Source organism: Dioscorea cayenensis, chromosome 7 (assembly GCF_009730915.1).
Source record: "Dioscorea cayenensis subsp. rotundata cultivar TDr96_F1 chromosome 7, TDr96_F1_v2_PseudoChromosome.rev07_lg8_w22 25.fasta, whole genome shotgun sequence".
NCBI lineage: Eukaryota > Viridiplantae > Streptophyta > Magnoliopsida > Dioscoreales > Dioscoreaceae > Dioscorea > Dioscorea cayenensis.
The window spans coordinates 9,026,655-9,051,459 of record NC_052477.1 but is presented as its reverse complement, the minus strand read 5'-3'; the positions used below and the strand labels follow the sequence as shown (position 1 = coordinate 9,051,459).

General features: G+C 33.8%; 3 protein-coding genes across 3 annotated transcripts; 1 reads left to right on the top strand and 2 right to left on the bottom strand.

Annotated features, from left to right (window-relative positions):
• Positions 1 to 338: 338 nt before the first annotated feature.
• Positions 339 to 1,243, top strand: LOC120265619. Its single transcript, XM_039273565.1, has one exon. The coding sequence runs from the start codon at positions 377 to 379 to the stop codon at positions 1,169 to 1,171; it is 795 nt and encodes a 264-aa protein (XP_039129499.1). The 5' UTR covers positions 339 to 376; the 3' UTR covers positions 1,172 to 1,243.
• Positions 1,244 to 1,325: 82 nt separating this feature from the next.
• On the bottom strand, positions 1,326 to 4,542 carry LOC120265618 (glutamyl-tRNA reductase-binding protein, chloroplastic-like). The gene is made up of 5 exons (XM_039273564.1): positions 4,065 to 4,542; positions 3,128 to 3,208; positions 2,856 to 2,960; positions 1,905 to 2,054; positions 1,326 to 1,584 (listed from the first exon to the last, which is right to left on the bottom strand). The coding sequence occupies exons 1-5, from the start codon at positions 4,437 to 4,439 to the stop codon at positions 1,360 to 1,362; spliced, it is 936 nt and encodes a 311-aa protein (XP_039129498.1). The 5' UTR covers positions 4,440 to 4,542; the 3' UTR covers positions 1,326 to 1,359.
• Positions 4,543 to 6,553: 2,011 nt separating this feature from the next.
• LOC120265062 (zinc finger BED domain-containing protein RICESLEEPER 2-like) lies at positions 6,554 to 7,387 on the bottom strand. Its single transcript, XM_039272982.1, has one exon. It carries the CDS (start codon positions 7,385 to 7,387, stop codon positions 6,554 to 6,556), a length of 834 nt encoding a protein of 277 aa, XP_039128916.1.
• Between the last annotated feature and the right edge of the window lie 17,418 nt (positions 7,388 to 24,805).

Sequence of the window (24,805 nt, the reverse complement as noted above, 5' to 3'; positions counted from 1 at the left end):
AGAAATACATAATTGTGACCAGGAAAATTCTACCACCATTAGTCATGGTCGTTGATTAGTTTAGTCAAATTTAGATAAATGTTTAAAAAAAAAAAAACACCGAGTTGGTCATTACGATTCTCATTAAAATTTTCAATACAACTGAAATATTAAATTAATAATTTAAATTATTTAAAACTTCAATCGACCCAACTGAACCGATTGAATAAAAACCAAATCATAACCATTTTCTTTCAGTTCGGTCGATATTCGTCGGTTTTATTGGTTGAACACCATTGCTTTGAAAAGTCATGACTAGATATCAAGGTATCTTCTTCGACTCTACATAAATAAATAGATCTGAATTGGTGTATGGACATAAAAAGGCGAAACAACCATGTTAGGGATGGCAGAGGAAATGAATGCACTTGTAGCTTTTGTGGAGGCCGTGAAGATCTCACACAGAAACCAGAAGGATTTGATCCTTTTCCTACTCTTCGTACTTACACCTCTCAACCTTCTCAAGATGCTTTCTGATCACCATCTCCCTCCAACTCTAGTCATTGATCTCTTTCCCACTCAGCCCACCAATCCAACTACCAAATTGGAACTAAACTTCGTGAGTTTGGTCCTTGCGACTCTCTCAACACTATCTATCGCTTACTTCTCAGCCATGGTTTGTTCTGGAGAGAAGGCAACACTCGAAGCCATGTTTCTGAAAGTCAGAAGAACATGGTGGAGGCCTGCAGCCACCCTTATCTATGTCATTATCTTGGTGTCATTGCCCTCCGCTGTGTTCTTGTTGATGCTAAAAATGCCCTCTGCTGGCTTGATTGAAAAACTAGGTTTCCTTCCCATGTTTGTGATGATAATTCTCTTCTCTGTGTTCATGATACTATGGGTTTTATGTCTGAGTTTTGCACATAGATGGGGGCTTGTGAATTCTATAACGGAAGAAGGTTGTTATGGGATGGAAGCCATTCGGAGGAGTTGGGACTTCATGAGACAAAGGAAACTTCAGGTGTTCCTTCTTGTATTGCTTTCTTTGCCTCAGGAATTGGTGGTTTTAAAGGTGAGTTCTTATTTGAAGACTGGCGAGTTGATCCAAATAGCATGGGCACTTCCTCTGTATCTCATTGGAGCAATCTATGATTCACTTGTGTACACAGTTTTTTACTGCTACAACAATTAGAGTCATCACATTACTGTTGTATCTTCAATCCATTTCCATTAATAAAAATTGTGCCACACATTGTTGAATACAGCGAAACCATGTCAAAGAATACAATATGTTGCTGTCTTTTACAGCTGAAAAAGCACAATAAATAACAGCTCTAAAACTGGATTGAAGTTGTTGTGGGAAAGTCTGTTATGGATAGACTATCTGATCTTCTTCAGAGTCTTGACTTTTTCAAATTCCAGAGCGATGTAGTTCTTCTCTATCTCCCATGCGAGGTGAGACATGGAGTTGAACGATGATTTCACACCATTCTCATCTGTGACTTCACTAGGAAATGGGATGCGGACTGCAAACACACTGTCGCCAGAAAATACATACAAGTCAAAGCCCAGCCGGTCAACCCATATCATCTTTGTGTCTCTAACCTGCCATGTTGAGATTATACATCATTTTTGCAAACAGTTTCAGGATCAATCATAGAGTGAAAAATATCATGAAAGATGGCCCATATAAATGTGCAACTTAGTTTACTTATGCTTGTCTAAATATGAGCTTGTTCTTTGAACATGTTCCCTATTGGCAAACATAATCGAAGGATATTTTGTGAAACTATCTCTAATTATTGTTGTTTCCAGGCTCTTGCTAATAAAAGCTGCAAGACTCTCAGAAAATACTCTCCAATCACATATCATCCTGCACAATGGCAAAGCTTTAGACATAGATAGACATATTAACTGATGCAAACCTGAAATTCTGTGTCCACATAAATGTTGCACAATCGGCGGACTTCTTCAGAATGTACAGAGTTCATTTCATTGACGATCTTTGCAGCAAAGTTCCTAAGTGGATCAGGTTCAGCATTTATATATTCCAATGAGTTTACCCATAGGCCACCCTGGAAAAAGAAGGTGCATTACTGTTTCTGGGTTGTTCAGAAATTCAGTAAACATTCCCACTGCCAATCTACTAAAAATTTAGCTTATCAAAAGAGGCAACAAGCACAAATAAATCATTGAACTCTCAATACGATGGATGACAAATTAATGTAAGAGTATATGAGCAAATTTTGATTAATGAAACTTCCAATGGTACTTAGAAAATTAGAAATATCAAACTATATCAGTGTGTCTTGATTACGTTTGTTCTAATTTTTAAATAAGTAATGATCTAATTAGTAAGTAGCATAAATACACATAACCAAAGTGGATTACGATCAGAAAGGCAAAAAAGGAAAATGCTTGAAGGTATAAGCAAAGAAACAAAGTACAAGAAAATAACTTGAAATGTGCTCCTAGCACATGGTAGCAAGAGCAGAAAAGTTAATATTGAATTCACCATGCAATGATTCTATATCAAACATTAGCAATGCTTGATTCACTGTGTTTGGATTTCTACATAAAAAATTAGCTAGACTAGTATGAAAAAAATCATACTTGGTGAAGATTTTATCTAGGCCTGGAAGCTTCAGGATGCAGTTTCACCAACTTTCTCGAGCATTTTATATACATATATATAATTTTTTTATTTCCCATGTTATGCAGTTCAATACCAAATTTAAAATTCTTACTGCACCTGCTCATCATACTTTAAATACATAATGAGCAATAGGATATTGTCTGAATTTCCTCAAAAAAGAGTATGAGACCGATTCAATTACTATTGATAAAACCAAAATATCCTTTCATTCCAAGCATACCTCATTGAAATTTTCCACCTGAAGAACACGTTCAACTGAAATCACATACAAAAAGTCCTTATCCACTTCTTCACCAAACTTCCTTTCCCATTTCATGCAAAGCCTCTGCAGGAAAATCCTGTTTAATCTCTCAAGATGCTACAATTCAAACTGAAGAAAATATTCTGAACATTACTATAAAATTAAGCAACATGTATGGTGAATGAAAAACAATTTTGAGTACCAAATCCTTAGTGACTTGTTGACTTCTCTAAAACCACCAAGGGCATTACCTTCAAGAGCAATTCATCCTCAGTTTTATTTAAGCTCCCCAAAATAGTGCATTGTGCGTTGCGCAAACCACTCTGCTCAAACTGTTGTTCGAAGTTTCACATAAACAAAATTATCAATTAGTGAAAACTAGAACAATCACTAAATGCTAAAGTTGAAACATGACATAATAACAGAAGCAACGAATGAATAAAAAGAAATCCTTCACCTCTCCAAATAACAAAACCAAATCACTGACAAGATATGTATTTCACCCATGTTTCCATAATTCAGAAAAATTGTCAAGCAATTAACTTTATGCAAACCACATAAGAATTCTCGGAAAGATGAGTAAAGAGAAATCCTTCACCTCTCCAAATCACTGACAAGAAATGTATTTCACCCTTGTTCCCATAATTTAGAAAAATTTTCAAGCACTACAGACCACATAAGAATTCTCGAAAAGATCCCCCACCCTTGCCTACCGTAAGGTGTTCATGTCTTGTTGAAGAAGAGGGTTCGAAGCTTAGCCTATGCAAGGTGAGGGCACATCTATTATTGAGTTTGCTATTGCACTCCACGCATGTGCCCGCCTGACACACTGGCTTGTCCACATTCGTCCCAAAGAGAGAAAAAAAAATAGACTCAGAAATTTCCAAAATTCATTGAAAAATCCTAACTTGGAGTATTCATACACTAGAAAATACAAAAATCTCTAAGTAATTAACCAAAAAAATCTTCCACCAAATTCTCACAATTCGCCAAACCATAATTACAAGCTCTATCCGTTAGTAGAAAGCATAAAAATCGCAACATTAGTATAAACTCAAATAAAATTGCTCAAAATGAAATCAAAATTCACATATTTCTTGATTCGACATGGGCATACAGAAAGAAAAAGAAAGGGTCAATCTACGACCCTAAAACTTGTCAACAAAATCAAAGCTCGAGAGCCATTACCCCAACATGAAAGCTTGACTTTCCACAAGCCTGGAAGAACCTATCGCTGTCATTCAAGCACAGAGCCGGCAGTCCCTGGGCGTCAACGACGAACCGAGCTCCAATACCGAGCGGCCAACCATCGTCAACCGTGGTTGACAGCGTTCCAACAGAGGCGAGTTCCATAATAGTCCTGGAGACCTCGGCAAGAGAAGGTTTCACTTGGCGTTCTTCTTCTTCTGTCAAAGGCGAAGGCTCGGTGGCTATACAGAGAGAACATCTAGGGAGATGCAGGGAAAATCTAGAAAATGTGGTAGAGGTTGGAAGTGGGAATTTGGGGATTGTGGGAAGAGGAAGGCGAGAGGTAGCTGATAGAGAGAAGGAAGTGGAAAGCATGGTCGGCGAGGAGATTCAGACCTTGAGAGAGCGAAGGAAGAAAAGGAACCTTGAAGTTCTCGTTACTGGAGATTGAGTAAAGATTATGGCCATGGGAACCAGGACAAACGGAAACTTTTAAAAGTGTTAAATACAGTCTCCATGTTTAAACCAAATTGTTTTTCTGCATTTTACTACTTCATTCTTTTTTTATCTGTCACATATTTGTCCAATTTACTAACATCAATCAAGAAGCCTTCATTCTTTTTTTATCTGTCACATATTTTTTTTATTTGTCATTTACTAACATCAATCAAAAGCATTTATTATTATTATTTTTAAATTACCCTTAACACTTTATTCAATTATGTTATTCAAATTAAAAATAAAAAGAGAAATTTAAAAATATAAATTATGTGTAATTTTTGAAAATATAACTAATTTTGTATAAAATTTGGTAAAATAACTAAGTTTTTTTGTATGTGAAATTCGGTTAATCACGACAAATAAAAAAGGAAAAGAGGAGTAAAAATACTTGTAAAAATATATATATATATATATATATAATGGGATTATGGGGATGGGGATGGGGGATGGGGATGGGATGGGGGTGCGACTAGGGGTGTAATCGATCGAGTTCGAGCCGAGTAATAGCGAGCTCGAGCTCGAGCTCGACAACTCGATACTCGATACTCGACACGAACTCGACCCGAGTATACATAACCAAGCTCGAGCTCGGCTCGATACACTATGTGAGCTACTCGAGCTCGATCGATTAAGCTCGGAAATGTTGAAAATGATCATAAACAATTATGCTCGAGCTCGAGCTCGAGCTCGAAAATTTTTTCCATTGATTTTCATAAAAATCAATTTTTTTCATCCATTTTAAAATGACTACATTCAAAAAATTTTTAAAAGGCAACAAACACAATTCAAACTTAACCAAATACAAGAACTAGAATAATAACATTCTATAATTTTTTTCAAAAGATAAACAAATACATTCATATTTGATGAAATGCAACATCAACTAAAACAACAACATTCCAAAATATTGTGAAAAAAAAAAACAAGTGCTAATACAACTTAAACAAAATACAACAAATAGTCCAAATAAGTCCATAATTATAAAAACAAGTAAGTCCATAGTTAATAAGTCCAAGTAAAAACAAATAGAAAAATAAACAAGTGCTAATACAATTCATTGACAACAAACAAATAAGTTCATAGATAATAAGAAAAACAATCAATCCACCATCAACAACCATTATCTCAAAAATATATGTTCTTGAAAGTAAGGGTTTGGCCCAATGTTTCCATCAAACCTATACAAAATTACAAATGAGAAATTAGAAAACAAATCATTTTAATCATTGATGGTAAGGATGAATAAACTTAAATGTTATTTACATGCAAACATAATTCTTCATACCATTTTAAACTTGAGCTTCAAGGTATGTCAAGTGAAATCTCAATTGGTTTCTACTCCTTCTAATATATACAAAGTGAACAAAGAATAGTCAAAAATTACATTAAAACAAGAAAAACCATGAAAAATAAAAAATTATATTAAAGCAAGAACAATTATAAACTCACTTTGTTTTTCTTCTTCACTCCATGAAGATTTAGACACCAATCTCCTCCACAAAGCAATGATTGCACTGTCTCTGGAGCCAATGAAGAACGATAAGTATCAATCACTCTACCACCTGCACTGAAAGTAGCCTCTGAAGCCACTGTAGTGATAGAAATAGCAAGTATGTTACAAGCCATTCTGGACAAGATGCGATATTTTAAAGTACTTCCCTTCCACCATTCTAAGGCATTAAATTGATCAGGATTTCCTTCAAAAATGAAACAACCTTCAGCTAAGTATGCATCCAAATCTGACTGTTGTGGAGAGGCTTTTTCAATAGATTTCACATAACTTCAAAATTCGGACCAACCTGACGAGCCTTTGCCACTAGTACCAACATCATCATTATTATGCATTGGAATTTGGAGTTTCACCACTATGCTCATTGCCATGTTGATATTCACGAACATATTCTTCATAAATCTCATGTAGAGCTTCTCGAACTTTAGCAATATTTTCTCTTGCTTCTCTATCGGAATACATCCTTGCAAAAGTGAAATCAACAACCCTCATTTTGCATTTTGGATCCAAGACGGCGGCCACGGACATGAGCAAATTGCATTTCCCCCCAATATTTATCAAATTTAGCCTTCATTTTGCCAATCATTGCTCGAATAAAGTCATTTTCATCATTCGCCCTTTTGTCTAGCAACATTTTCACCCGATAGACTTCATTGAGAAACAAATTAGAAGTTGGATAATCACTACCGGAAATAATTTTTGTGATGGCATTGAACACTTCTAAAATCTCACATATTTTCTCCACCTTTTCCCAATCTTCGGGGCATGGGCAACAATGATAAAGGATTTCCCGATCTTTGAACATTGGAAAAACATCTTTAAATTTCATTGCAACTGATAGCATTTCAAATGTTGAATTCCAACGTGTCTTGCAATCAAGAATAAGTTTTCTCTCCGGCAATTGTAGTTGTTGCACAATATCAGAAAATGACTTCAATCTTGCTTCACTTTGATTAATAAACTTCACACTTTTATGAATATCTTCAATTATTTCTTCAATTTCAGAAATACCATCTTGCACCATGAGATTAAGAATGTGTGCACAACAACGAACATGAAATAACTTTCCTCCATAAAGCAACCTTTTAGTTCTTGAAAATGTGTCTTTAAGAATCCTGATTGCCACATCATTGCTTGAAGCATTATCAACAGAGATAGTAAAAACCTTGTTCTCAATTCCCCACTCCTTCAAACACTTAAAGATACCATCAGCAATCTCAACACCACGGCGAGGAGGTGGAAGACAAACAAAATTGATAACTCGCTTTTGCAATCTCCAATTATGATCAATAAAATGAGCTGTTAAGACCATATACTCGATCTTTTGATTGCTAGACTTCCATAAATCCGTTGTCAAGCTTATCTTGCTAATATTCTTGAGCAATGTTTTCAATTTTTTTTTTCGGCTTCATAAACTTGCATACAATCTTTCTTGATAGTAACCCGCGGCACTTTTTCTCATTCAGGCATTCCACATCTTTGCATCATATTAAAACCTTCCTCTTCCATTCTTGAAAAAGGATGCTCATACATCAATATCAATGTGCAAAGTACTTCTCTCATTTTTGCCATGTCAAACTTGCCATTTGTGAGAGCAGGTTGCATTTCAACATCCCATTACCTCCTTGTACAGGTTGGAAAGAAATTTTTTTGTTGTTGATTTTGATAAATTTTTCTCTTCATGCAAGTTGACAAGTGCCTTTTAAATTGAGTTGTACTCTTACTAGCATTTATAGCCAACTTCCTCTTGCAATGAATACATTCTCCTTTTTTAGAACCATCAGGAAGATCAATTTCTTTAAACTCCAACCATACACTTGAAGTATTGGCCCTTTTTTTCTCATTACCTTCCTCTTCTTCCCCCCTCACCAAGGTCAACAACATCGCAACTCTTTTCAATTGGATCATTACTTTTATTTGCATTCCCATCATCACCATCAAAACTTTTGCTCATTGAAAAATCACCTTCCAACACGGCCCGACTAGTTGATGAATTCGTTCCGGGATGAAATGGTGTAGATGAGAAATTTGGTGTGCTTGATGACATATTGCCTATCACAATAAACAACCAAATAAATAAATAAATCAACCTTTTTGTATTAGACATGTACTACTAAAATAAATCAACCTTTTTGATGACATATTGTCTATCACAATAAACAACCAAATAATAGCATGGTTAAGATGTACGACCTTTTTGTGCAAATCTCCTATTGTATTAGGCAAGCTCAACACCTTTTTGCAGATCTCCACTTGTTTGTGCACATGAAAGCACCACCACAAAGGATGAAAGCACTACCTTAATTTTTTTTAAAAAAACAAGCAAATGGTTTGAATCAAATAAATGCAAAATAAACAATGAACTAGTGATGACATAAAACCAAAAATACCTTGTTAATTTAAAAAAAAACAAGCAAATGGTTGAATCAAATAAATGCAAAATAAATAAATAAATCATGATCAGGATGACATAAAACAAATAAATGTAAAATAAATAAATAAATAAAAATAAAAATAAATAAAAATAATAATCAACAAATTATTAATATATATATAACAATTATTTTAATAAACTTCTATTCTAATACGGTAAGACACTGTTAAAAAGAGTGTACGTGTTATCAAGACTCCATTAACCATTTAGCTCCACGTACAACAGCCAACTATGAGAGCTTGGCATCCAAATAAAAGGTGTTTAAACTTTAATGAGATACAAAGTGAAAAAATAATTCATGTAAATGTGCGAATTCATCAAATTTGTGTCTTTTGATAAAATGGCATCCACCAAATAACAGCATTAATTATTTAAAAGATGAGCTATTCAGTACTTTAAATTTTCAAAGACACAGCTCACAGCTTTTTGGGAAAGCAACAACCAAATTAAAGGTCACGCCAAATTATTTCCAATCAATCCCAATCCATATGTGTTGTCTCTAATCTCTATCATCTTTTAACATGAAAATATTGCATCGATCCGAATCAAGATTTATCTTGCATCAACTGTACATATATGGTAATGTCAATAAATGTTCAAACTATATACACAACGTGAGAGTATATGCAAAAGGGCCGATGTATACTGAGGCTAATGTTAACACTCTAGATAGATAAATAATAAGACATGGATGATAGGAATCCAACCATATTTTACCTACCATAAACTTTTTTAGCTGATGTTAGTTTCAGATAACAATTCAAAACAAACCAAATTCTCTGGCAAAGGGAACAAAATTTCTCTGGAGATAATATCAATAAATGATTAAATCATTCATTGGTAATGCTTAATGCCACGTTGTGCAGTGGAGAAAGAGGAAGAAGTTGGTACCCACGATAAATCAACACAAATATCAAAATAAATCCAAGCATATATAATGCATCAAAATAAATAACTGAAGAGGATCACCAGAGACGGCATTGATGGAGATCAGCACAAATAAATACCTCAAAACAAATATCTCATAAATCAACACAAATATCAAAATAAATACCTAACGATTCAATCAGGCTACCTAGGAATGATCAACACATCAAAATTCTCAAAAATCCAAGCATATATAATGCAAGTAATGATCAAAACATCAAAATCCACAAAAAAGCAGCAGATGTATAGCGTAGATGCATCTCAACAAGAAAACACAATGAGAAAAAAAAAGGGTGACAGAGACCTGAAGAGGATCACTAGAGACGGCAATGATGGAGATCAAGGGTTTCAAATTTCATCGGAGATGCGAAATGGAGACGAAGAACGAGAAAGAGGAACAGAGTAATGGCGCTGGGAATTTGCAAGCTCACTACCGGTGACGGGCTGACGGTGTTTAGGGTTGAAGACTTGAAGGATGGAGATGAATCAGGCTAGGATGGGGATGATGTGGGCGGCTCATAGTGAGTCACGGGCTCAGTTCTCTCTCATTCGTGAGAATGAGATAAAGTTTTGTTTTGTTAAAAAATATTAATATTTTAACTTTAAAAAGATATAATGGTAATTATATAATAAATATTATATTATATATATGTCACTACTCGATTAGGCTAGCGAGCACTCGAGCCAAGTATCTAAATACTCAAACTCGGCTCGCTCGACTACTCGAGCTACTCAAACTCGAGCTCGGCTCGACCACGACCGAGTCGAGTTCGAGTAGCTTGCGAGTAGAGGTGTATCATTTACACCCCTAGGTGCGACAAAGTAACCAGGGGCCTAGGAGGGGATTAGTACTCAGAGGGAAAAAACCGAAAGTTTCACATAATATTTTTGCATAGTATCATTGAAGGGCTCCTCAAAAGAAAATGTTTTCGGGAATCAAAGATGAGACCAAAAGTAATGTTTAGTTCAAAGGAATTAAGCTAGAAATAGGAAAAAGTATAGGAGAGAAATTGGGTCAAAAGGCCTTTATACCCTCTAATATTTTAATCAGTAGTATATCTTAATTACTTTTTTTATAGAAAAACAATTATTAAATGACTTCAATTTCTACCATATGAAATAGTTTGAATTAAAATTTTTAAATTAATTCACCGATGTATTCATTTTATAATTTAATTTTTAAATTTAAATATTTTAATTAAAGAACATAATTTAATCATTTTTACTTAAAATAAATAAATATTCAAGTGAGATAATTGCACTTGAATTTTCAGAATGAGAGTTTTTCCGTTGACATCAATTCATATAGACTAATCATAATCCTCTTAAAATAACTAAAATCATTTAAAAAATTAAAGGAAAAATTTGTAGGGCAGGATAAATATGATTTCATCTAATCCTTTTATGTTACAAGGATGTAACCTGGACGTCAGGTTACTAACCCACTATCACTATAAAAAATTTAGACTTATATATATATATATATATATATATATATATATATATATATATAGTATATAGTAATCTGACATCAGGGTTAATCTCGATACTAACTCCAATGCTAGGGTAATTACATGCTTGTAGTATCGGGGTTATCTTTGTAACCTCGGCCTTGCAACCCCCAGCATGGGGTTATTAACCCCCCATCTTTTAGATTTTTTTTATTTTTTAATTTTTATTATGTGTGTTTTTTCATGCAATATGGTGATTATAGTTCTTATCTCAAAATAATGTTATTCTATTTATGGTAATTTGCAATTTAATTTTGTGAAATAGAAAATATTTTTTATTTAAATTTAATGGTAATTTGCATCAAAAGGAGTGATCCCCATGATCCCCAATTGGGGATCACTCCTTGCATCTAAACGGGTGTTATAGTTCATATTTATACAGATTTGTATAAATAAAAAAAAAAAAATAATGTTTATATTTAAAAAACAATCAAAAATTTAAATTAAAGAAAATATTAAATTCAAAATTAAAAAAATAATAAAATACAAAAAAAATCCCCGATCTCTTGTTACAAGAGCGGAGATTTATGCAAAGCAAAAACAAAAAAACAATGTTGGTTAACGGTTATGGATGGGGAGATGGGAACTTGTAAAAAATAGAAAGGAAAAAAATCACTAAAAAATCTAAAAAAAAAAGCTCACGAGATCATAAAGGAGTAGGTGGGACATAGAGGAAGAATGGAGAAAAAAATAGATAGCAGAATAAAATGAAAAGGAGGAAGAAGAAAAAAAGCATCGATAAGAGGGGAAAAAAAGGAGACTAAAAGAGAAAAGGAAGAAGAGAAGACCCAAGGAAGATGAAGATCCTAAAGAGAAAAAAATACTCGAAAGAGGAGATGAAGATCAAAAGGACTAAAAAAACAAGGAGAGAGAAAAAAAGGAGGAGAAGAAAACGTAGTAAAAAAAATCAAGAGGAGGAAAAAGAAAAGGAGAAAAGTTCAAGAGAGAAGAAGAGCAACTGAGATGAAAGGTGGAAAACTAAAAAAAAAAATAGGGAGAAATGGGAGAAAAAAATAGAGAAGGAAATCCAGCATAGAAGATCACGAGAGAAACAAATAAGAAGAGAGGAATAAAACTAAAAAAGAAAAAAATGAGAAGAAAAAGAAATTAGAGAAAAAAGAGATGGACATGAAATCAAAGACAAGGAGATAGGATTGAAGAGACAAATGAGAGAAGGAGATCATATCGAAAAAAAGAGATCAACTAAAATACTCGATAATCAACGAGATCATGATTTTTCCTTTTTCCTTTTCCTTTTTCAAGTTCAATAAATCTATGAACATACATCTTGTGAGCATGCCACAACTATACAATACTCCATGAATTCTCATTTAATCATTTCAATGACCATATGACTTGATGTGTTATACTTAAAATTTGGCCATGTATGATTTTGCCCCCATGTGAAATCAAAAAAATATCAGTTTGATTTGTGTGATCTAATCTATATGATCTTAAATTTTGAGGATTGGTATTTAAATTGTACTTCACATGATTAAAAATGTGAATATAGAAATATTTTGAGGATGCCCTTTGCAAAACTTATGAGAAATATAAAATGGTGAAAAAACACGATCACAAAATTAGTGAAAATGTGATAAACAAAGTATATGAGGTTATATATATTAGCTAAAATCACATGTGAGATAGCAAAAACTTTTTCTTATACTGAGAGACTTCACCTCATCAATGTTGTACTCCTTGGTATGCATGCCTTTGAACTAGGTTGAGAAGCCAAACGAGTAGCTGGAATTCCCATCCATTACTGTCTATGCCATATGGCTGGTAACCACGAAGAGCTCTTTCTCATTGATTAATTGGCAGATTCTACGCGAGGTAGGGAAAAATTCCTTTCTTGTCCCATTCACTAATTCATTTTCGAATCTTGCATCCCATTGCCTACCTGAACTTTGAAGCCAGCTGGAATGGACTGGTGAGAATGTCGTATTGTTCTTACTCCTCCATCATCGCACTAGTGGGAGGAATAAGAGTGACAAAACCTAAAAAAATATGGAGATGTTATGTACTTCTACTTCCTAAGGTTGTTTGTTTGTGAAGTTGAGTGAATTTTTAGAGGTTTTTTTTGGCATAGTTTTAGTAATAAAAGTAATTGCTATTTAGTAATTAGTTCGGAGACTATTTGTAAAAGAAAATTTAGTGAAGTCTTGAGAATGAAGCTTATTCATATTTGAAATCAAGCAGCTCTTACTAGACATATCTGGGACATGGTGTAGGAGAAGCCTCCTTATGTTGGCTAGTTGGGTAACTAAATATAAGTTAAGAAAGTTGCGTTTAATGCATCACAAAGACATTAGACAATAGTTGGAGTAGAAACAACTACTTAATTTGAGAACTATTTTTAAATGCACATTGAATATAGGATTAGAGATGGTAAAAAATTTTCTTGTTAGCATGATCCTTTATATGAAAGACAGTCACTTGTTGATAGATTTCTTGGAGTTAATTTTAAAGATTCTAGTGATAAAAAGAATGCTATGTTGTATGGAAGAACAGTAGATGGGATTTTCCTATTGCATTGGATGAAGAGAAGAGCATGGGATTATGTTGTTAGTAATTTTATGATTGATAAGAGTAGATGAGACAATACTCACTGGAAACCTGATAAGAAAAGGGTTTCTAGTGTTGCTAGCATCTGGAAGTACCTATTAAAGAATAATTAGAGAGTTTGTTGGGCTAAATTAATATGATCGAACAATAACATTCCCAGCACATCTGCAATCCAAGGATAAATTGTTTAAGTGGAAGGTAACTAATTCCCATACTTGTGGTTCCTGCCAATAATGGAAAGGAGGAGATTGATAATTTGTTTTTTTAGATGTAATTTTTCTAAAGAAGTATGAAGGAAGGGTTTTGGATGAAAAGAACCTCATGGAGGCTATTTATTCAAATAAGAAAAACAAAGAAAAAGCTACAAGCGCAGAGAAATAACTAAAACAAGAAGAAAGGACTAAAATAAAGAAACAACTTGATAAAAATTGAATTAAAAAGCAAAGCCAGAATTAGCAAAACTCTTCATTAGCTAGTGAGGCAACTCGCGACCGAAGAGGAAGAGGTTAAGATTTGAGTAACTGTATCCAAGAGTAGCGAGCATGCTAGTGGAGGACATCTAGGAACCAGGAATGAAGGAAGGTTTTGAGGACTATTAATATACATACAAAGCGAGTAAACTAGAGGGGGGAGATTAGTTCATTTCAAAGGAAGATAGGAGCTAGGGAAATCTTTGTTGTCAAGAACTAGAAAAGCAACCAACTGTATCCAAGAGTAGCGAGCTTGCTAGTGGGAGACATCCAGGAACCAAGTATGAAGGAAGGTTTTGGGGACTATTAATATACATACAAAGCTTGTAAACTAGAAGGGGGAGATTAGTTCATTTCAAAGAAAGGTAGGAGGGAAATCTTTGTTGTCAAGAACTAGAAAAGCAACCCATATATTCAGACTAGGCTGGGCTGGGGAGGCTGGGCCATGTTCAGGCCAAAATATTTTGGTCCAAACCCAGCCCATTTGATTTTCATTAGGCCCAAACCCAGCCTAGCCCAACCCAAAAAATAAACAAGTTTTTATGAAATAATAGAAATAACTAAATAAAACCACTATTACAACCCCTAAATTTTGTTAAACAATTAAATAAAAAGGACAAAACTAGATGAAAAGAAATGCACACATCCATACATACATATATATATATATATATATATATATTTAAAAAACCAAAAGCAAAGCCTAGAAAGTTACCTAGTATTTTCAAACATGTCTTTATTATTATTATTATTATTATTATTATTATTATTATTATTATAAATAATATATTATATATATTATATTTATTTATTTGGGCCAGACCGGGTCGGGTTGGATTGAAATTCATCTGATCCCACCCCAGCCTGAAATTCAACCGGGCCTATATATTTGAGCCCAACCCAACTCTTTCGGCCAACTTCTAAGCACAAATCTTATTTTTTTCGGCTGGGCTCGAGCCAGCCCATGAGTCACCTGCCCAATGTCCACCCCAAGCTACAAGCTGTGTGTTCTTTTAACTATATAGCGTTATCAAATCTTTATTTTTGGCTTGACCAAAAAATAAAAAAATAATACATCACATGGATAAGATGAATAGATTAAATTCAACATTCTTAGCGCTAGAGACTCAATGAAGCTGATGATAGTCACCAACAATCACTCAATGAAGCTTCTCAGAAAATTAAGCGCTCCCTCAGCTTCCTTAGCGCTAGAGACTCCGACCCTGGCCGGGCGATCCCGCTCATGACATAGCTCGGGAGTAGTTGCTCCTACTGCTCTGAGCAGGGCCCTCGAGTTGCCTTATGGTGCCTTCCGCCTCTCTAGACTCCCCTTTTGTTATTCTGTTTTTTTGTATTTTCTGTTGTGTGTGTGTTGTACCCCCTCACTTCTGGTGAGAGGCTTGGTTTTGTACTGTTTCTTTCCTTTTCAATAAATCTGTGGTTTATCCACATTTATTTCAAAAATTCAACATTCTTAAACATATGTCATTTTATTTTATAAATTATATATATATAGACCTATTTTCATTTTAGTTCTTAAACCATATAATATACTTTACTAATTACAGAACTAAAAAATAAACAAACCATCTGATAATTAATTTATTTTGCCATAAAATTTTTGAGACAAAAGCATTAAAATCAACAGTTTAGAACTAATGATTTTTTTTTTCTCTTCTTGAGTAAGAGATGAGTTATAGATTTTAAATATATTTAAAAAGAGAACTAAGATAAATTTGGGTTTAATAATTTCTACATGATCGCATGATTAAAAATAAAACAATCAAACAAATTTATTTATATAGTTGATTGTGTTAGTTTGTACATCTTAAGTTTAATTTATGTACATACCGTAAACCATCAATATTATTAAATATAATGATTTGATAACTGTAACATTAAATATTTATTTTTAAAATATAAAACAATCATTAACATAGGTATAATATACAAGGGTATCAATAATTCAAATTGTCAGCGAAAAGATTACACTTGGTTTGAAAATTTGAATAACTAAGCTAACTTTGAACTATTATACTCAACCTTTTTGTTGCACCTTAACTTGAAATCCCTCAATTAGTCTTACTGACTGTTTCGGTGAGCCAAAGGAGGGTGAAGGTTTTCCTTAGACCTTGTGCGGCAAGCATGCACCAGCACCCGTGGCCACAAGGCACGGCCACTAGGCCTTGCGGCCTGGTTGTCTGCCCAGAAGGGCGAGGGTTTTCCTTAGACTTTATGCGGCATGCATGCACCAGCACACTTGCCCACAAGGCATGACCACTAGGCCTTTGTGGCCTCGTTGTGCGCTTGCACAATTGGCCGCACAACGTAGCCAATTGTGTGGTCGCATAGCCTAGTCACCAAGCCATGGGGTTAAGTTGTGCTCTTGCACCGCACACCCAATAGACCATACTGCCCGACCATGCCCTTGCACACCAAACAGCATGGCATGGGTTGTTTTATCTTTTTAAGTCTTTTAGGTGAAAAGAAAGGCTATTTTGGTCATTTGCCAAATCCTTGACCCTATTTATTGTTTTTCCTCTCCATTACATCCTCTCATCTTCTTTTCCCTTGAGTGAGAGCTCCACTCTCGATCACCTTCACCTCTCTTCTTGTTTGGACAGCTCATTCTTCATCCTTTGCTTCTCTCTATGCATTGTCATTCTTTGAAGGTAGAATTAGGGCTTGAGAATTTGTTAGCTTTTGAGCTTTGGTCCTTGATTATACCTTGCTTGCAAGATGATAGGAGTATGATAGATGTTGTATCCTTCCATTTCCTCTAACCTTAATGGAAGCATGAACCCTTCCTTTTCTTGGAATTGGGGTTATTGAAGTTCGGTCACTGTATCATTGTTATAGCACATAGACTTGCATAGCATATTGACTTAGGGTTTCTCTCATGCATCCATTCTTGCACTCTTTCTTGTTTGTTAAGCTTCTTTTTGTTGTGTTGTTTGATTTTAGATGGTGAGGCTTCGGCTAGGGGTGAGAACCTGGCAGAGGAGTAGCGTTGTTGTGAATCTTTAGCTTCCTTAATATGTGAGTGGATTATAATATAATGCATAGTTCTACTAGGGCTAAAAGGATTTTACTTCTTAGTTGGCATGTTTCTATTGGATCCACTAGTGAATCTTTATGTTCGTGGTTGCATTGTATAAGGATTTGACAACTCTTCATGTCTTTTTCCTTCAACTCTTGTTGGTTCTTCTTGATATCTTGTTGTATTTTGTGACTTTGTATTTTTTGTTGAACCTTGCTATCATGTTTTATGGAAATTTGCTCTTGTTATACTAATGAATGGCTCTATAAATGTTGAGTATTTGGTTTCTTTGCATTCCTATTGTATGAGTTCCGGGAATCCGATGTCTTGAGGAAATTTGCGGCTAGGATGTTGCTAGCCCTTCCTCAGGTTATCACGTTGGTTGCCATGAGGCTATCTTTTGGATCTGAATGTGATGCAAACCAATGACATATAAATTATGTTTTATTTAAAAATAGAGAAAATATGATAATTTCACTATAACCCATGAACCCTCTAAAGGTTTTGGCAAAAACAAAATCTCCAACTTTCATAAAGCATATTGATAAGTGCCTAAATGTATATATTTTTGTATACATATTTGTTATACTTAGTATGCTATTTTGTAGAATTGATGCCCGTTTTGTGTTTAATATCTTTTTATTTGCTTTGTAGGGCATGATGAAGCCATGGGGAACTCAAGGACATGATTTGGCAAAAAAAAAGTGAATTTGGAGGTGCAGTACTGTAGCAGATACTTTAGCAGATCAATGTAGCACCCGAGAGAAGAAAACCTAGAAAGTTTCGTGAAAGTCCATGCGGCCTCCATACAGCCCGCATGACACCTGTATAGGACTTGGGTGAAAACGAAGTGAAATTGGAGGTACCGTACTATAGCACGTTTACTATAGTCTTGAGAAAAAAAATCCTGGAAAGTTTGTGGAAAATCCATGCGGTCTCCATACAGCCCACATGGCACTTGTATGGATCGGGCAGAACCCAAATTACTCTCCATATGACCCCCATACAACCCATATGGCCTGGGGGTAAAAATACACATTTTTAGGGCAAGAAAGGGGGCCTTCTTCTTGGCCTTTTGGGCTACCGCCACCGCACTATTTTGAGGCCTTTCGGCCACCTTTTGGTGATGACCCTCAGCAGAACGAGCACACATCTTCACCAAGAGGGAGAGGAGTAAAGGAGAAGGAGTAGGGGTAAAGCCCTAAGCCATCAACAGAGCCATTTGTAGAGAGATCCACCGGCATCATAGGATATCTTTCAAAGCTTCATCTATTCAAAAGGATCATGACTTTAGAGGGAGTTTCATGTTTATTTTATGTATTTATCTTTCTTGATTGTTGTAGATGCGTCCTTTATAATGAGGGACTAACTTATTGTGGTGTTGGACTTGGTTGAACCTTGGGATTGTTTTCTATGAAACTTTGGATATTATTATCTCTTCAATTGATGTTTTGGAATGTGATTTAATCTATCACGCTTTCATGTCTAGAATTACACATGTAGGACTTTGTAATTCTTTTATGATTTGTACACATAAATATGACTTGCTCGCCTGTACTAGATCTTGGACATATTAAAAGGGGTTTCTTGTTCTGACACGCCGAGAGATTCTGGTGTCAGTAGCCCTCCAACTTTTAGGAGCAAACCTAGATTTGTGTTTACCCTTATTTAGAAATTTCCTTGATTATATTGCAATCATAGGAGGGTTGATCTAGAAGAGATTCTGATCAACACTCGTATGAGATTAGGAATCAATCGCCAAGAGATTGAGGTTGATCTAATTTAATAATCTCTCAGTCCATTCTACCGTCAATACATTATGAAAACACCCTAGCTTTGATCTTAATAAAAATCCTAGGGGGATCCCTTGTCCGATCATCCCCTTCTCATGCTTCATTCTCCCTTGTTTATCACATTGTGTGGCTAGTAATCTGGCCATAGGTTAGTTAGTTTATCTTCTTTGCTTATCCTTACTGGACTTTGTAGTCTAGAAAGTAGATAAAGAGTGAGTAATAGTACTTCATTGGCTCCGTGGAAATACGACCCCTGTGTCACACATACAATATTACTTTGTGACTCGTACACTTTCTGGATAATCATGACATATCGAGAATCTTATTCCCTCTTTTATACAATTTGGTGCAAAAATCCATCATTCCTTTGCATCAACAAGAGCTTTTATTAATGAGTTAAAAGGAGATAGCCAATGCTGAAAATCATAATAAATAGTCTCTTCTCTCTTAGGAAAATAATTCTTGGTTAACTATTATCATCAGCAAGGCTCAAAAGGAAACACCTTATAAGGTTCTTGTTTGCTTTTGGTTCCTCAATTTACTAGATCACTGCAAGTAACATATTGAGACACCAAAATCAATTTTGGGGATGGGAGAGATGGTCAAATATCTAAGTTAGGTTAATAACAATCTTTTAAATAAAAAGAGAGAGAGAGAGTCTAAGGGTCGGTGGTGGTGAAATCTCTGTTATGTTCTCTCTTCTTCGCTTGATTATGATGATTCCCTTTTTAACCCTCAAGCTTCACTGACTTAGTTTTCCACCCTTTAATGACTTAATTTTCCCCCTTAGATTGTAGGAAGGACATAGCACTTTTCAAAATAGTCATCACCTTTGCTCAATAGCTAAGCAAATTTCCACTACCATTAGAAATTTCCTTCTCTATGACTGAGTCTTGCCACTTTAAGAGGTTAAACCTCCTTCATTGGATAGCTAAGTACTCAAATGAAGGCAGGGGAAGGCTAGAGGGAGACGGAGTTTGCCTTCGCCTTGATGAAGAACTTGTTGGATTGAACGTAGTCACTAGTGCCCGATCCCCGAGAGGTTTGCAAGCCAACGCCGTTGTACATGGCTCCTGCTCCCTCTCTGAATCACTAACCCTAACACAAACCCTAACCCTAGAAACAAAGAAGACGATGGTGATTCAATTTGGTCTTAACTGGATAGGGTTTTTATTTTTATTTTTTAACTTATACCCTAAGAAGTTTCATATTTAATATACAAACTTAAAAGTTGGATTTGCCACTCAATGATGATCTATAAAGTGAAGTGAATTACTTTATATTGAAAATTTTGGAGAAGAATCAGATGGCTAGAAAGGTTGGAGAGATGATCGAGCTTAACATGAGATATTTATAGTAAGTCAATAATGTTTGTTTATATTAAATTATTTACAAAAATAACACTACTATTTACAATGATCATTGAGTTTGTAGTATTGAAAAATTATTATTTAATAATTAATTAAAATAAATTTTCCAATAAATTTAATACATTTAATTATTATTGACGGAACTATGTAATTTTAGTTGATATATCATTTCAATTATGCAAATCCTATATATATATATATTAATACTATAACAATTGCATCATATGCTTATTAAAAAATTATTTTAACTAACTGAGCTATTAGTAGATGTAAAGGGCATGTAAACAAAATAAAAAAGAAAATACTTTATCATCTTGAAACATCTTATTGACTTCAAAAAAATATAAACTTGGACCAAGGACCTGGACGTCAGTGGAGGCATTTTAAATTTCACATTCTTCAGTTAAACCGTGATGATCTTAAGACTAGTCCCAAATTAACAAGAATACAAGAAAAAAATGCATTTTTCCTAGCAATGGTTGGGGTTATTTGTTTTTAAATGCTAATTAAAAAAAGGTGCACTTATTTATTTGTTTATTTATTTTATTTTATATAGATGCAAATTTTTAACAAAATCAAAATATAATATATATGTCATAATGAAGTTAATACAATTGATTATAAGTTTTTTTAAACTCAATAACAAATATAAAAAAAAAAAGCGATTTAATACTCTTCTAAAAAATAAAGTTAATTTATATTTAGCCAGGGATTACCTATAAATTAAACATGACGGCTATCATCCCTAGCTAATCCCTAGGTAATGTTTAAATATGGAAGCTAATCTCTTGGTAAATAAAAATCCTAAGATATAAAAATACCAAGGGATTAGCTACAGACAAATAACAATGACTACTTTACCTAGTTAATCCCTAAGAAGTTTCATATTTAATATATAGACTTGCCACTCCATAATGATCTATAAAGTGAAGTTAATTACTTTAAATTGAAGATTTTAGAGAAGAATCAGATAGCTAGAAATGTTGGAGAGATGATCAAGCTCAACATGAGATATTTATAGTAAGTTAATAATGTTTGCTTATATTAAATTATTTATGAAAATAAAACTATTATTTACAATGATCATTGAGTTTGTAATATTGAAAAATTATTATTTAATAATTAATTAAAATAAAAAAAATATTTTCCAATAAATTGAATACATTTAATTATTATTGACGGAACTATTTAATTTTAGGTGATATGTCATTTCAATTATAAAAATCATATATATTTATATATATATATATATATAATACTATAACAATTTCATCATATGCTTATTAAAAAAATTATTTTAACTAACTGAGCTATGAGTAGATATAAAGGGCATGGAAACAAAATAAAAAAGAAAATACTTTATCATCTTGAAACATCTTATTGACTTAAAAAAAAAATACAAATTCGGACCAAGGACCTGGACGTCAGTGTCAATATTTTAAATTTCATATTCTTCAGTTAAACCATGATGATCTTTAGACTAGTCCCAAGTTCACAAGAATACAAGAAAAAAAAATGCATTGTTCCTAGCAATGGTTGGGGTTATTTTTTTAAAATGCTAATTAAAAAAGGGTGCATTTATTTATTTATTTTATTTTGATGCCATTTTTTAACAAAATCAGACTATAAAATTATATATATATATATATGTATATATGTCATAATGAAGTTAATACAAGTGATTATAAGATTTTTAAACTCAATAACAAATATAAAAAAAAGCAATTTATTACTCTTCTAAAAAATCAAGTTAATTTATATTTACCCACGGATTACCAATGAACTAAACATGATGGTTACCATCCCTAGCTAATCCATGGGTAATGTTTAAAATCAACAATTTTACCTACGGTAGCTAATCTCTTGCTAAATAAAATTCTAAGAAATAAAAATACCCATGGAATAGCTACGGACAAATAACGGCTATTTTACGTAGTTAATCCCTGGGTAATTTTAAATGTTGTTCAATCTTACTCAGGGATTAGCTAGGATATAGATGCCAATGGATAATTTTTTTATGGTAATTCATTGTTAAATATTAGGCGTGTAGTTCCCACATGATTCACTAATGGAATAGTTTGGGAAAGTCTTTTCGTTGCTAATTCCCTAGTTATTTCCCTGTGTAATCCCTGGGCAATTTTTCTAACCTTTATTTCTAATATTTCCTTCTTATTCCCTATCTATTCCCTGGCTAATTTCCAAGGAAAATGTTTCCTGGGTAAATTCCGTTGGTAATTAATAGCACGTTACCGTTCTTGACACGCATGGCATTGCAAAGAGCAAATGAAGCCTCACAAGAATGGACTTCCACCAATCAAACTTCTGCATCTCAAACTCCCCCATGGGGTAATCCCCATCATTCCTATCTAATCCGACCTTCTCCTCCTAAGCAGCAATAGTAGCCGCGAATGTAGGAACACCATCAATGATCTTCTTAGAAACTTGATCATTCTTCTTATTGGCGTTAGCGGACTCAAGGGCACGAAAGGGGAACCGCTTCCTGTTGTGCATGTGAAGGCAAGGGATGGAGAAGGGTGAAGAAAGGACAGAGAAGGGTCTGGAGGATGGGGAGATCATTGAGAGGTTTCAGCAATAGGATGCTTGAAAAGGAAGAGCTTGGCAATGAATGGAGTGCTTGGGAGAAGAAGAGGATGTGATCGATGAAGGGGGGAGGGTGGAGATGCCATTAGGAGTAGGGTTTTCCTGCCACATCATCAAGGTCATTCTTGGAAAAAGCCGTTAAAGATGATGACAACTGGACTGGTGAAATTTTGAAAATTAAAAAATCTTATTCGGGGACATTCACATTTGGTCTATGTATGGAATCAAACTTTCTATTTTGGTCCTTCAAGTTTAAGAAATGCCAAATATTTTTATTCATCTTAAATAGTTGATGATGTTGTTTATTCATTTAATGTATTATTTAAAATTTTAATTTACTTTAGATGCCACAAGTGGAGTACAATAATCATATTAGTGTAGTTTTTATACTATAATGAATATATAAAGCATGTAATATTTATATGCCTCAAATGCTAAATAATTTTGTTTTTACAAAAATGGATAAAATCCTATTTATATTATTCATACTTGTGTTTCCGTCATGCGGCATCCAACATTTGGCTTCTGTTTATCAGCTTTTCAAAAATTCCTGCTCGAGCTACTCGGCTAACTCTGGTTGATTGATGGAATTTTGTTGTGATTCTTAGCATTATTTTCTTATTCCGACTATATTTTAACCTAACTAAAATAATGATGTTTCAAACAATTTTTTTCCCTATATATAGATAAGGCCTATCGTAGTGAGAGCGTTGACCCTTGTTTGTGATGATATGCTAAATTTTTTTACTTTCTTCCATTATAAATTGGTATAAAAAGAGAAAGATAAAAATGTAGGTTTGAATGCTACATGAATTGGCTCAAGACTGTGTTGACCAAGTAATTTGCTACAAGGTGGCTTGTTTTCTCTATTGGATGAACAACATCCCAAAATACAAACTTTTCTACATCTATGCATGTAAATGGATTTCATTAATCACATAGGTACCCCAAGCACAAAGAACCTTGTGGCACAACACCCACGTCAACATCCTCTGATCTTGACAAAATGTCAAAACAAACAATAATAAAATAAATCAAATAAATTTTTAATATATATATATATATATACATATTACAATTATATGTTCTGATAAATTCTAAAGCCATCTCATGGTTTATAAAAATTACAATAGTTTAGCAGTTGTTTGATCATTTCCAATATATGGTTAAGGCATAATAATAAAAAGTGTGTGCGCTTGGAGTGGCTTATATATGTTGTGAAGAAAGCTAATAAAATATACAAATTTATTTTATCTTGGCACATGGCACATTTAAGTACATCTATTATAAGAAAAATTCTAAAATAACAGGAAAGAAAAAAAACAGAGAAGCACTTACCATAAAGGGAAGAACTCTGAACTAACTGAAGAAATAAATCATAGACTAGCAAATAAACCAATCTAAACCCAGGCAATGAAGCAGAGAACTCTCCAATCAATTCTTGAAACTTGGAGTTAAAAACTCTGACAACCTTATTGCACTCCTCCATGTAGAGAACTCTTGTATAAAATTCCCAATTAAAGAGATGAGAAAGTCCTTGTACTCATCAACAGTGAACTCTTTGAACATTGTTGTAGTGTAAGAGTAGTAGTTTTCAACAAAGTCATTAGTCCCTATGCTTATGATGTATAGTGCCTCATTCACTGTCCATTTAGCCTTTTCTTCTTCAAGATAGACCTTTAATCTCTCTTGGTACTCTTTGAAGTACTTCACTTCTTTCCATAGTGGGATCACAAACTGTATCTAATAAAAAAAACAATATTCAAGTATACTTTTTCTTTAAATTAAATGAATACTTTATTTTATATTCAATATCAGTTATAAATAACTTATACTTGACCAAAAACAAACACAAACAAACAATCAAATTATATACTCAATTTTATTAGATACAAACCAAACGTATTACTTGATTGATGAGTGTACAATGTTCATATATTTCATATCATTTTGTACACTCATTTGGTTTGTATTAGAGCTATATTGTGGAATTCAATGCTAAATCTAGTGTGTTTT